Raw genomic sequence first — 13,701 nt, 5'->3', positions numbered from 1 at the left:
TGTATCTTGAAACTTCATGCGTGTAACCATGTTCTTTTCAAAACTACGTGTCGTCACCGCGTGTAGTCAACAGATAGCTTTTTTATCAGAAGGAACTTAGTTGCTTTGTAAATCACTACTGCCATATTTTTGCATGCAGTTCATGCTCATACTTCTATTGCTTTGAAATCTGTGTCTGGGTAGTGCAGATGTGGGGTGGGGGAGGGGGAGAATATCATATGATACCAACACTTATATGCTCCCATGATACCGACTTGAAAATTTCAAATTTAAGCTTGTCAAAAATTTCCAAAAAAAAATCATGGTTGTTCTTACCACATGTGTCTACATGCCCTAAGAAAATCAGATCTAAATTCAAATTGTGCAATGAGTAACAAAAAAGACAAATTCAGCATGAATGGTATAATATTTGTACGGATTGTTACGCCCTTTCTTACGTGCATGCAGTGCATGCACGTAGTCACATCATATAGTAGTATTTTATTTTATTTTCAGCAAAGGATGGCGAGTGGATGTTATGTAGATTAGGGAAAATATGTTAGAAGATTCGTTGCTCGTGCCATTCAAGTGGGAGGAGTAGTCACCATAGCTGTAGCGAGGTGTAGCAGAATAGAGATATGTTCATGTTGTATACAGTAGGTGTAGCAGTGTAGAGATTTGTTTATGTAGTATATAGTGAATGGAAACTTGTGTTAGGAAATTAATTATGTCCAATGTAGAATTTGATCACCTGGGCTATAACAGCAGGGCATGAAGCATGGGAGTTGAGTCACAAATGAAGCATAAGGACAATATCGTAGGCTCGTGGCCACCATAGTTACTTGAACCCGACCGTGACCGTGGAGCAAGCAGGTTGCGTCGGATCTACCATCCTGAGCACGCACACCAACCCGCATCCAAATCACGCACCACATGAAGCATGCACGCATGCAACGCAGCTATGCAAACTGACACACACGAACCCAGCACACACAAACACACACACTACACCAACGCAGCAGCATCACGCCAGCCGCAAACATGTCCGCGGGAAACCACAAGGGGCTGCAGGGTGCACAACAAAGAAAGCGAGAAGAAGGCAGGCATCACGACCAAGGAGTGAAATCCGACGGCGACTGCTTCATGAACCAGTGGAAGGAGGCTCGCAGAATTCCCTCACATCCGCCACCTCAACGCCAGTGAGTAGTCGAGGAGCAGCGGGAAGAGGTGCGGTCCGGCGCCGCCATGCTCATCATGTACCACACATGCTACCGTTGGAGCTCCCGGAGCTGGACCTCGCAGGTGCAGCCCCACTGGCCGAACACCGTCCGTGTCCAGCGATACCGAATCCCTCTACGGGAGGCACTACAAAATTGCCCTCTCGGACGATGCCGGCCCCATCAAGAGCAGAGGCGAAGGCGAGATAGCTAGCCACGGTGACGTTGTGAGCGCCGCCGTGCCTCAACATGGAGATGGGGCAACAGATAACCGGAGTGCCTCCTCGCGTCATCTTCGAAGGGGCCCCGGCGGCCTGGCTGGCATGAGGTCGACTCAGCGGACGCAAGCTAGAACACCCAGCAAGGTGGGTGAGTTCAAGGCGCCGGCCAGCTCTAGGTCAAGAACACTGTGGCATGTACCCATGCCGATAGCGAGAAGACTGGCGGGACGAAGAACGGCAGGGTCGTGAGCTACCCATGGCCGGCTGCAGGCGTGCTGGCTTGGACCACGCGAAGGCCACCGCGTGCGGCCGCAGAAGGTCGAAATGGCGACCCATCACGCGTAGTATATTCAGGGGAGGGCGCCACCGAAACAAGATATGGGTTAGAGGAGAACGGGGAGAACATACTGACTTGCCCGCAGCCGTGGTTGAAGAGACTCACGCGATGAGGAGGTTTTTATAGGCACGTACGTCGGTTGTGATCTTTTAAGATAGATAAAGAAAGATTGAAGAGAAACCTGGAAACTGCTACAGACAAAATTCTGGAAACCGCTGCATGCATCGGTGTCCAGATCAATCGAGAGAGCCCATGAGCAGTCGGCGCATGCACATGCACGTGGTCACATCAAAAAAAGCCCATCCCAACGCTGCATGTTGCGAGCTCCACCTGCTGCAGACAAAGAAAATCACCGCTCGACAGATTGGAGATGTGGTTGACCAGGAATTGCTCACCACCAAAATTGCAAAATCCACCCAAAGTGCACATGAAAAAATGCAAATCAGTTAACAAAATTTTCACTTGCAGCCTACAGTTACCATGCAAATGTACACCCCAGCCTACCAATTTAATGCACGTGTCCACACCCCATATGTTCTCATGTTGCTTTCAACCAAGTGGTGAAACGTCAAGGCAAAAACTCTGCCTGGAATAGATGCTTGGATATGATGGCTTTTCTACCAGAGTGCTAAGGGAATATTATGGTTGTGATTGCTTCTACAACTCTACTACAGACTACCAAGCACTACCAATGCATTCTTATCTTATCTTACTTGGTTCCGGTGTCGTCACTTCCCACTTTCTCGCCAACTTTGGAGGATTAAGTAGTTGTTGTTGTAATTATCTGTTATGTTAGTCTAATCACAAGTTTGCATTAAAAAAAATCGCATGGTTTGTTTAAAACAAGAGAACCCATCCCCATTTGTAGAGCAGGTCGCGGGTGAGGGACGAGAGCGGGGCCGTGAGATTTCACGGCCCAAATCCAAATCACGAGCCCAGCCCAGCTTTCCATCTCCCTCTTTCCCCCTTTTCTCTCCGCTGAGCGGAGACGAGGACGCCGTCGCCCGGCCGCCGGACCACCGCACCGCCAGCTCCAAGGTCGGCTGGACTGCTTCGTGCCGCGGCTACTTGCCGGCGCAGCCAGTTCCACCACCACCGCTCGCGTTCCGGCCGCCAGTCCGCCCGTCCGTCCGTCCGTCCATGGCGGCGACAGCCACCGGCATCAGCAGGACAAGCGAGGCGGCGGGCACTCGCCTTCCGCGTCCTCCAAACCCACATCCCGCCCGCCACCACCGCCGCTGCTCAAGGTATTCCGCACCGGTTCCCCTTCCTTCCTGCCCCCAAATCTCCACCCTAACCACCATTTTCCTTAGAAATTAGCGGTTTGGCCAGAGAGTACTGTTGTCCAAGTTTAGGCCAAGGAGGTGAACTAGATAGATAGATAGAGTACTGTTGCTCAACTCTGCACATTCGAGTCCAGACTTGTCTTTCAGATATGTAGTGGTTGAATTTCCTGTAATACGTGCTGCAAAATCACATCTCATACTGCAACTGTAGTGTTCGGTTGCCATCTAGTTCTAGCAGGGAGAATGTTATGTATTAGTATCTTGAAGCCACTAAATGATGCTTGATGGATGCAGTTTGCTGCTCAATGGATACAGTTTAATTTATCATATTCAGTCTGGTGTTCAATGGTCCAGTTTCATTTATCATGCCACTAAATGATGCTCGATGCTTTCGTACATTTTGCATGTGTCTGTGTACAACTGTACATCCTTGCGAATCTATCGAATCTCATGTACCTTCTCGTGTGATTGACTGATTGTTCGTAGATACAGGAGGAATTATGCTCTTGAAGATGCCGAGTAACCTAGTATTTATTTCAACATGACTTCTTCTGCATGCATACCACACATTTTTCTTGTTCAGAAACACCAATTTACTATGGTTATCTTCGCAATAAATGTGAACCCAGAAGAGTTTTCTTCCAGATTACCATTGGTTCGCCATTGGCATTGGGTATGTATATGTCTTCTTTTCGTTCTCCATTTTACGAAATCCCTATGATCTGTTATGGAAAATCACATCTCTACTGCAAATGTAGTGGTTTGTTACCATCTAGCAGATAGGAATGCTATATCTACCGATTCTCGTAGTTAGTATCTTGAACAATGCCTTTCCATATTCAGTACGCTGTTGAATGGATCCGATTTAATTTATTCTGCCACTAAATGATGCTTGATGCTTTCATACATTTGTACGAGTGTGTACATCCTTGCGAAACTGTTGCCTCCCATGTAGCTTCTATGGTAAGTGTTCCTAGATACAGGAGGAATTATGCTCTTGTAGAAGCTCGTAGTATTTATTTGAACACGACTTGTTCTGCATGCAAACCATACATTTTTTTTCTTGTTCAGACCTCAGAAACAGTCATTACCATAGTTATCTTTACCATGTGGGTGTGGGAGTTTCTAGCACTGGGTCTGTCCTGTAATCTTCATAATAAATGTTACACTCATTTTTTCCATCAGGAATCTGGAGTAAATTCTTACTCACCGGCCACTGTATCAGTACCCGAATGAGCTTGTTCTTGTGTGAGGCCCTGAACTTGAACAAACCAATCCATCTGAGCACAAGCAGTAAAAGCTTGCTATGAGGTTCACTCGCCAGATGATTGATAGAGATCTGAAACCAAAGCTCAAATGAGCGAAAGTAAGGGCCAGCTGCAGTTCAACTTTTTTGTTTCCCTGTCACCTTACGATCATCTGGTTTTGGTTCCATAGAATAGAAAGTCAAATCGTGGTGACTTATGTTACTTTCAATGGTTGCTCTTTTTTTTCTGGGTAATTTCAATGCTTGCTAGTCTCTTATATTTCTCCCATTAATTTATGTGGCACCCCCATGACTTGTATCACCAGCTAGTGGATCTTAACATTCTGAGCAAGTTATTGCATTATAATATTCATGTGAGTCAGCCAGCTGTATTTAAAATCCGTGCCAACTTGCCAATTTACCTGAATACAATAATGTGCATATCGAATGCTGTCATGCTATATTGTGATGTCTGATTAAATGCTGTCGACTTTTTCTGACACATAATCATGTAGTCCCTTCGTCCCACGATATAAGATCGTTTTTCAAGCTAAACCATTGAAAAACGATCTTATATTGTGGGACAGAGGGAGTGCATGTTTGATTCTTTACTAAACCATTGTTCTAAACCAGACCACTCTCTGCTTAAACATTGGCGGTAGGTCGCTCCTCTTTTAGTCAGTCGATTGTGTTGGTCATGATGGGATTGCAGTTGCTGCGATTTCTAGAAGAGGACTGACCCATAACACTGCATATCACATTCCTATTTTTGTGGTTCATGTATAGGTAAATTAAGTACTTAGAGCCTTATTGTTGTTCTACTGCATAGATAGCCCATATTAAGCATATACGACATACCATTGTGTAACTACATCTTCTCTAGTTGAGTGTCATATAAGGCAACATTCAGCATAAGTGCCTAACGTCATACCATTGTATAGCTACATCTTCTTTAGTTGAGTGCCATATAAGGCAATATTAAGCATAAGTGCCTAAAGTTTTGGTGCCTGTTCACTTGTTATTTTTTAGAACGCGGATCTCTGTATAGATCTCAATACACACTTACCTGGGAGAGAGGGAGACCATGACTAGTTTGTGATGTGCTTTGTAGGTTAATCAAATGGTTCATTTAATGGACCGATTGCTCAAACTGGAAGGTATGCATTTGCACCTTACTCCATATCAAGTTCATGCGACTGGTCAAGATGAAGGGATGCTTGAATATATTCCTTGAAGTTTGCTTGCACACGTAACTTCATATTGAGGATCATGGACGCCAGTAGCCACTGCTGGGTTTCCAATTGACTTGTTTGGAAGAAAGGGTATTTGCATTCTAGCTTCATTTCTTAAGTAGATTTGTTTGTACAGAAAGTTACTTTGTTGATTTTGGTTAACTGCTTGCTCCCTGATTTTAACAGAACATGATGGTATTATAAGTTACCTGCAAAAGTTCCATCCTGACGGAGATGGTCCATTTGATATAACTGTCAATGCTCGGAAATTTATGTTTGTGTCTGCCTTTTATGCTTGGAAATAATTATATAGAAACGTTGATTTCAGTTCTCTTTCAAGTCAGTGATCTTCAACTGTCAATCTTGTAGTGCTGCATCTCTGAGATGATTCTTTTTTGCTTCAGAGGAAAGTGAACTCAGCAATCAAAGTGATTATATTCTTCTGTTCCATCTTGTAAGGGTTATATAGTGCAACTAGGCTTTACTATTTTTGACTAAAATTTGTATCAATTAACACCTTCTGCATCATGTTGTTTGCCAAGCATATTAATGCTCTGTTATGAAAAAAAATCATCTTTTCCTCTTTGCATCATACTGCAAATGTAGCGGTTGGTTGCCATCTAGCAGGAATGCTAATATTACTTGAAAGTTGTGTGGAGCACGCTGTTGCTGAAAAACGCCACCATAACTATAATTATTCTGGGTGGAATCATACCTTTCTATATTCAATCCACACTGTTTTATTTCTTAAGTAGATTTGCTTCTACAGAAAGTTACATTCATTATTTTTTTTGCTTGCTCTCGGATTTTATCAGAGCATCAGTGTTATATGTTACATATAAAAGTTCCATCCTGATGAAGATGGCCTGCCAATGCTTCAAACCGTCTATAAAAGGCTGTGCTGGTTACTCTGCCATGACATATATGATGTGTGCTGGATACTGGTTTGTGTTTGCCTTTTATGCTTAGAAATAAATATCGTTCAGTTCTCTCTAAATTCAGCAATCTTCAACTGCCAATCTTGTAGTGCTGCATATCTGAGACCATTGTTTTTTGGCTCCAAAGGAAATTGAACTTATTGGCACCGAACTTCATTTCTGCTCTTCTGATTACTGTTCAGCAATTAAACTGGTTGTTTCTCGCATTTCACTTTTTAGTAATTTATATAACGCAACTAGGTGCTTATTATTTCTGACTAGTATTCTTATTTTATTAATGCCTTCTGCATCGTTTTGTTTGTCAAGCATGTTAGTGCTCTGTTCTGAAAAAAATCATCTCTGCCTCTTTGGATCATACTGCAAATGTAGTGATTGGTTGCTATCTAGCAGGGATGCTATATCATTTGAAAGTTGTATTGAGCACATTGTTGATGAAATACACCACCATAATTATAACAATTCTGGGTTAAGCATGACTTTTTATCTCTACTCTTATAAAAAACCGAGTTGGTGATGATGGTGTGCCTGTCATCTTGCAAGATAGACCGTTTGATCTATATCTGACGGATAGAAAGCAAACTATGGCAATTTTGCAAAAAGATACCCGCACCTCTCTCCACATTTGCAGATAAGGCCTTCCCTTGTTCATCCTTATCTCCCACAACCTCATTGTTGAGCAATAAAAAAAGGAAACCTCTGGAACAATCTGGCATGGTGGCCGCATGGGTTTCTACACTCGAGATAAACACATGGTGACCCTATCTCTTCTCTTTCTCGAGATATCATTAGTTTTTACACATGGGATTACTCCCGCATGGGTCAATCACAACATGTGTTTTATAAAAAAAAATGCATCCAGATGTTCCGTGCAATGCACGGGCATCTTGCTAGTATTGAATCCACTTTTCAGTTGATCCAGTTTAGTTAATTGTGTGACTAAATGATGCTTTCATATATTTCAGTTGATCTCTTTGTTTGTCTGTGTGCAAAAGCTTGTCCTAATGAATCTTTTGAACCCAGTGTCATTCTGTGATAACATTATCTTGGTCTAGTTTGTAAATGATCTGGCAGCAAATGGGGGAGCATCCAAGATAATTTGGACTTTCATAAAGGGTAGTCTAGTCTTGTTTTACATTTCATGGAAATTATTTTGGCTTTTGTTCTAGTCTAGCACAAAATGCTGTTGCCTGCTGTTGGATTAAAATGTGGGTGGGTTGGAAGATTTATTACATCTGGTGTGTGGGGTCTTGCATTGCATGGTTGTGTCAGTGGGAGCAGTGTTTGACACCCGTGACACACACGGAGCAGTACCCCACATGTGTAGTGTAGGCTGCTGTATGAGACATGGTGCGTCAGCTTTGCAGCACATGTGCTGCTGCTGCAAGACCACAAAGTCTTTCCTTTTCACACATGTGCCAAGACCCAGTGAGTTAATTCTCAAGCGCCAGCTAGCTAGATAGTTTGGTGATTCATATTCAAGAGTGGCTTAGGTTTAAGATAGCAAATGGGGCAACATCCACCAAGATGAATTGATAACAGTTCTAGTTTGTTTTTACATTCTGAGCCAAATATTCCTGTGAAGCCAGTCAGTCATATTTTTAGCGCTTGCAAAGCCAGTTCAGCCAAATAAAATGGAATAACACAAATGCTCTGTACTTTTTTTTCTTTTTTTGTTATGAAGGTTGCCTCTTGTTGTGGAAAGATTAATTACATCAAGGGTCTTGCACTGCATAGTCGTTCAGTCTTGCACTGCATGGTACTGTGTAGGCAGCAGTAGGCGCGTCAGCTTTGCAGCACAAGTGATGCAGCATGTGCCAAGACCAAAGTCATGCCTTTTCACACTTGAAGCTGCACTTCAACTTTTATGTTAGTAGGGCCCTTCCAATTAAAGACAAGGCCTCTCTCTCTCTTCCTCTCTTCAGCAAGCTAGCTAGATAGTTCGGTGATGCATTTAATGCTCCTGTACGTATACACAGGCCAAAATAATAATGATGCTCCGCCGCCTGCAAAAGTATCATAGACCTCAGGCCACCACGTTGGCTCCCATTTTCCATACAAGTCACAAGCAAACTCCTCTTGCTCACACCATACTCTTCTCCAATCTGCACTCCACTAGCTTGCGCCCTGTGTTGTGCTGAGTGTGCTGTGGAGTTCCTGCTGAGACTTCCAGTGGCCGAGCTGTTGGCCATCATAGAGCCACGGGTGTCCATGCTGAGGGACAAGGTGTCCAGCTCCTGTTCGTCCTAGTTGAGCCTGCCCACACATCCGTGTGGCGCCGGCCGTTGCAGCTTTGCCGGAGTCGCCGCCTGCTTCCGCGCCTTGTCACCGGTACCAGCCAACCTATACCGCTGCTGCTGCCAAGCCAGATCTGGTGTGGGTTCTTCCTCGCCATTGTTTCATTGCTGGTCTTGGGTGCTCAGGAGCGAAGTCATGAAGGCACCCTTTAACAACGAATCTGGTAAACTATGACTTGTGGTTCATTCAAGAACAGATCCCAACCTATGCATGTCTTGCTCACACCATTCTCTTCTCCATTAATTGTGCAGTGCACTTGTGTTCGTGTCTTGCAATGGCGGAGCTGGTGGCTGCCATGGCCATCCGGCCACTCGTATCCATGCTCATGAACAAGGCATCCAGCTCACTCCTGGACCAGTACAGGTGATGGACGGAATGGAGGAGCAGCGCAGGATTCTCAAACGCAAGCTTCTGGCCATCCTCGACGTCATCAGCGACGCCGGGGAGCAGGCGACAGCCCACAGGGAAGGGGCAAAAGCCTGGCTTCAGGAGCTCAAGACAGTAGCTTATCAGGCAAGTGAAGTCTTTGATGAATTCAAGTACGAAGCACTCCGCCGTGAAGCCCGGGAGAACGGGGGAAGTGCATCCCTGAACGCAGCGGCAGCTGCACGCACCACATCCACGGCGCTCGCGTCTTCATGATTCGAATAAAGGCAATGTGCTAGTTAGAGTATTGCCGAACGCTGGCTTTCGTTTTGTCCGGTATATGCGTATTGGGAGACCACATCTGACAGCAGCACCTGACACAAGGCAGTTGGCTGGCAGTAATAAAGATGAAGAGGGGGTGTGCCCATCGGGACGACGGCGAATAGTCATGCAAAATAAAATCGCTCAGTTAAAAATATATGTTGTGCACTTAGCAGGCAGTCAGGCAGAGAATAGATTTGTTGTACCGTGGGGCGAGAAGAATAATGTAATCACATCTGTCTATTTATCTCTTCAATTAACACACTAATCCGGCGTTTAACATTAGTTTAAAAACTAGACGGGGTGCATGCAGCAGGCAGCGTGTTGGTTATATGTTTCGTTTGGCAAGAGAGCGAATGTAACCCCACCCATGAAATTTTTATTTATCCACATGTTGTAAAGCCCAAAGCAGCGTGGAGGGGTGCATGCATGGACCACCGACGCGCGCAGAGAGAGCTGCGCACTGCCGTGCACGCCAGCGGTCGCAAAGTCAAAAAAGATGTCCGACCCTATGTCAGAAGGCTGCCTCACACCCGCACGCTGTACAGCCACCCTGCATGGCTGGCCCATTTGTGTCAGATGTGTAACGCGCGCCGTGCGAGCCCACAGAGCACAAGTGGCCCCGGTATTTGGTTGTATGTGGCGATGTATCCATCAGTTGTGACTTTTTCGCTTATTCTATGCGCGCATCACCTCGGCGCAGCGGGCGGCTGGATATCTGCGTCCAGCTGCCGCTGCGTGCAGGACGTCCGCTCTCGGGAGAACGGGCACTACACCAAGCTTGGCTTTGATGTAATCAAAATCTTCCCTGCTCACCACATAAGATTAATGTGGAGAAGCTTATCCAACTATAGATCGTGAATGGCTTTATCCCAGAACAAGATGAAGATAGTCTTGAAACCATTGGAAAACATATTTTCAATGAATTGGCATCAAGATCATTCTTTCTAGACATAGAGGAATTTCAGGGCAAAAGGGAGTATTGTTTCAAAACTACATGTAAAATCCATGATCTTATGCATGATATTGCAATGTCCGTTATGGGAAAGGAATGTGTTGTTGCAGCTAAGGAACCAAGTCAAACTAAGTGGCATCCAGATACCGTTCGGCATTTATTTTTGTCATGTGTAGAAACAAAAGGTATTTTGAATGATTCTAAGAAGAAAAGATCCCTTGCTGTCCAAACACTGCTACTTGATAGAACTATGAGAAAAAGCTCATTGCAGCATCTGTCAAAATACGACTCTTTGCATGCCTTGAAGCTCTGTACAGTGAATTCTTCTGCACTGAGACCGAAGTATTTGCGCCACCTGAGGTACCTTGATCTCTCTTACAGTTCTATCGAAGCACTTCCTGAAGATATAAGTATTCTAACCTACAAACATTGGACCTTTCCAACTGCTCTGATCTTGATCGACTTCCAAGACAAATGAAGTATATGACTCACCTCCGTCACCTCTACACTCATGGATGTCGGAAGTTGAAGAACATGCCTCCAGAACTCGGAAAACTCACTAGGCTGCAGACACTTACATGTTTCGTAGCAGGAGTTAATGGTGTTGATTGCAGTGATGTTGAAGAGCTGCAGCATTTAAACCTTTGTGGTCAGCTAGAGCTATGTCAGGTAGAGAATGTTGGAAAAGCAGAAGCTGAAGTGGCAAACCTCAGAAGAAAGAAAGATCTCATAGAACTGACATTAAGATGGACTTATGTTCATGAAAGCAAGGTGCTCGACAATTTTGAACCTCATGATGTGTTGCAAGTTCTGACAATATATTCCTACGGAGGAGAGTGCATGGGTATGTTACAAAACATGGTTGCAATCCATCTCTTTCATTGTGAAAGACTGCAACTTTTGTTCAAACGCGGTAGGTCCTTCACTTTTCCAAAACTGAAGGAGCTTACGCTAGAACACCTGTTGGATTTAGAGAGATGGTGGGAAATTAAGGAGTGGGAAGAAGAAAAGATAATATTTCCTCTACTTGAGAAGTTGTTTATTAGGCACTGTGGAAAGTTGGCAGCATTGCCGGAAGCACAGCAGTTGTTTATCGGGAAATCTGGAAAGCTGATTGCGTTACCTGAAGCACAGTTGCTTCAAGAACCATGTAGTGGAGACTATAGATTGGTACGCTCACCATTTCCTGCCCTAAAGGTACTCAAATTGGAAAATTTGGAGAGCTTTCAGAGATGGGATGCATTTGAAGGGACTCAAGGAGAAGAGATATTGTTTCCTCGGCTTGAGAAACTATCAATTAAGAAATGCCCAAAGCTGACAGATTTACCTGAAGCACAAAAACTCAGTGTATTAGAAATTGAAGATGGCAAGCAAGAGATCTTCCATTTTGTAGATAGATATTTGTCTTCGCTGACCAAACTGATACTGAAACTAGAAAACACAGAAATAACATCAGAGGCTGAGTGCACTTCAATTGTACCTGTGGACAAGGAGAAATGGAACAAGAAATCCCCACTTACAGTTGTGGAGTTAAGATGTTGTAACTCATTCTTTGGATCAGGTGCACTAGAGCCATGGTACTATTTTGTACACATTGAAGAGTTGGAAATTGTTAGATGCGATGTGCTCGTCCACTGGCCAGAGAAAGTGTTCCTAAGCTTGGTATCCTTGAGAAGTTTAGAGATTAGAGAGTGCAAAAATCTCACTGGATACGCACAAGCTCCTCTTGAGCCATCACCATTTGAAAGGAGTCAACACCTGCCACGTCTGGAGTCTGTTCGGTTAAATGATTGTGCAAGTTTGGTAGAGATGTTCAACCTCCCGGCATCTCTCAAGGAAATGGATATTGCTTGTTGCCGTAAGCTTGAGTCCATATTCGGCAGGCAGCAGGGCATATCAGAACCAATTCAAGGGTCTTCTTGCAGTGAGGCAGCCGTGCCCACAACTGTATCAGAGTTGTCATCCTCACCCATGAATCACTTTTGTCCATGCCTAGAAATTCTAGAGTTACTTGGATGTGGAAGTTTACCAGCGGTCCTACATCTTCCTTCGTCCTTAAAGACCATATTTATTTCTTGGTGCAGTAGTATTCAGGTCCTGACATGTCAGCTGGGTGGGCTTCCAAAACCACAAGTCACTACTTCCATAAATGTACCAGAGCCATCAGCAGCAGCACGAGAGCATTCACTTCCTCCTTGTCTCCAGTCTCTAACTATATTGTCCTGTCATAGCATGTTGGGGGGTGTCCTCTGTCTGCCCACTTCCCTCAAGTCACTGAACATTAAGGACAACAATGGGCTGACATCACTGGAGGCTCTGTCGGCACAACACTTCCCATCGTTGGAAAAACTTTGGCTTAGAAGATGCAGAACCTTGGCATCCCTACCGAATGAACCGCAAGCATACAGGTCTCTGCAATATCTTGAAATTAAAGGCTGTCCAACTATAAAGAAGCTCCCTAGATGCCTGCAGCAGCAACTGGGCAGCATGGACATCCATGACAAAGAACTGGATGCCTATTATGAAGGTATGCACGTTTTTCTATCTTTCTTTGCCACATTTATCCAACAAATGCAGTCATCCATCCCATCCCATGTATCATGCCAATAGGTTTGTAGACATTTGCTCTCCATTATTTTGTTGCTATGTGGTATAAATTTCCATGTTACAGTAGTTTGTACGTGTTTGTTCTGACATCATTTGTCATGTATACAGTGATAGCACTTGAACCAAAGACATGGAAGGAAATTCCAAGGCTAGTCCATGAGCGGAGAAAGGCTGCTCGAGAAGCTAGGGAACTCAAGCAATCCATGCAGGAGTAAATAGGACGAGAATTACATGAAAGGGCATCGATTTTTTTTTGCTTCAAATAATGTACTAGGTTATGTCATGATTGTAACCATTCGGCTTGGCTGAACAATGCCCTTTATCTTCTCCAGATACTTGTAATGTGGATTAATTCATCTCCTTCAACATTTGCCAGGTTTAGTAGAAGTTGGGATACTTATTTTGTGAGCTATATATATATATATATATATATATATATATATATATATATATATATATATATATATATATATATATATATATATATATATCTAGTTTGAGTGTCGTTACTTAGTTGAGACATTGGCCTGTAACTCGTTGAGACACTTGTTCCTTCATCTCCTTGTCTGACAGGGAGGACTTTCTGATTGTGGAGAAACTAAACCAGTACTCCATGGTTTTCTTTGGTTGTGATTTTATCTGCTTCAAATTACGCGCTTGCTCTGCTCTGAAGCAGGATCTAGTAGCCCAGGTTGTTGTTG

The 13,701-nt window shown here is 44.1% G+C and overlaps 1 protein-coding gene and 1 long non-coding RNA gene across 4 annotated transcripts; both read left to right on the top strand.

Annotated features, from left to right (window-relative positions):
- Positions 1–2,610: 2,610 nt before the first annotated feature.
- On the top strand, positions 2,611–9,816 carry LOC125526790 (uncharacterized). Of its 3 annotated transcripts, none has more exons than XR_015616364.1 (5): positions 2,611–3,001; positions 3,527–3,713; positions 4,226–4,406; positions 5,398–8,914; positions 9,003–9,816. It is a non-coding gene; the product is annotated as an uncharacterized LOC125526790 (long non-coding RNA). The 3 variants fall into 3 exon arrangements; XR_015616373.1 differs by having other exon boundaries at positions 3,527–4,406; positions 5,398–5,608; positions 5,705–8,914; XR_015616359.1 differs by having other exon boundaries at positions 2,612–3,001; positions 3,527–4,406.
- Positions 9,817–10,245: 429 nt separating this feature from the next.
- Positions 10,246–13,215, top strand: LOC147988321 (putative disease resistance protein At3g14460). Its single transcript, XM_087543812.1, has 2 exons — positions 10,246–12,920; positions 13,109–13,215. Exons 1-2 carry the CDS (start codon positions 10,868–10,870, stop codon positions 13,213–13,215), a joined length of 2,160 nt encoding a protein of 719 aa, XP_087399938.1. The 5' UTR covers positions 10,246–10,867.
- Positions 13,216–13,701: the final 486 nt, after the last annotated feature.

The sequence above is a fragment of the Triticum urartu genome, chromosome 1A, assembly GCF_056163025.1.
Source record: "Triticum urartu cultivar PI428250 chromosome 1A, HENAU_Tu73, whole genome shotgun sequence".
NCBI classification, from domain to species: Eukaryota; Viridiplantae; Streptophyta; class Magnoliopsida; order Poales; family Poaceae; genus Triticum; species Triticum urartu.
The sequence above is the reverse complement of the archived record's forward strand: the minus strand, read 5'-3'. Positions and strand labels throughout refer to the sequence as shown.

Excerpts from the sequence above, each read along its gene's own strand:
- LOC147988321 (XM_087543812.1), top strand. The coding sequence starts at position 10,868 with ATGAAGTATATGACTCACCTCCGTCACCTCTACACTCATGGATGTCGG. Across the intron at positions 12,921-13,108 it reads ACTGGATGCCTATTATGAAG|TGATAGCACTTGAACCAAAG; the intron begins GTATGCACGTTT and ends TCATGTATACAG.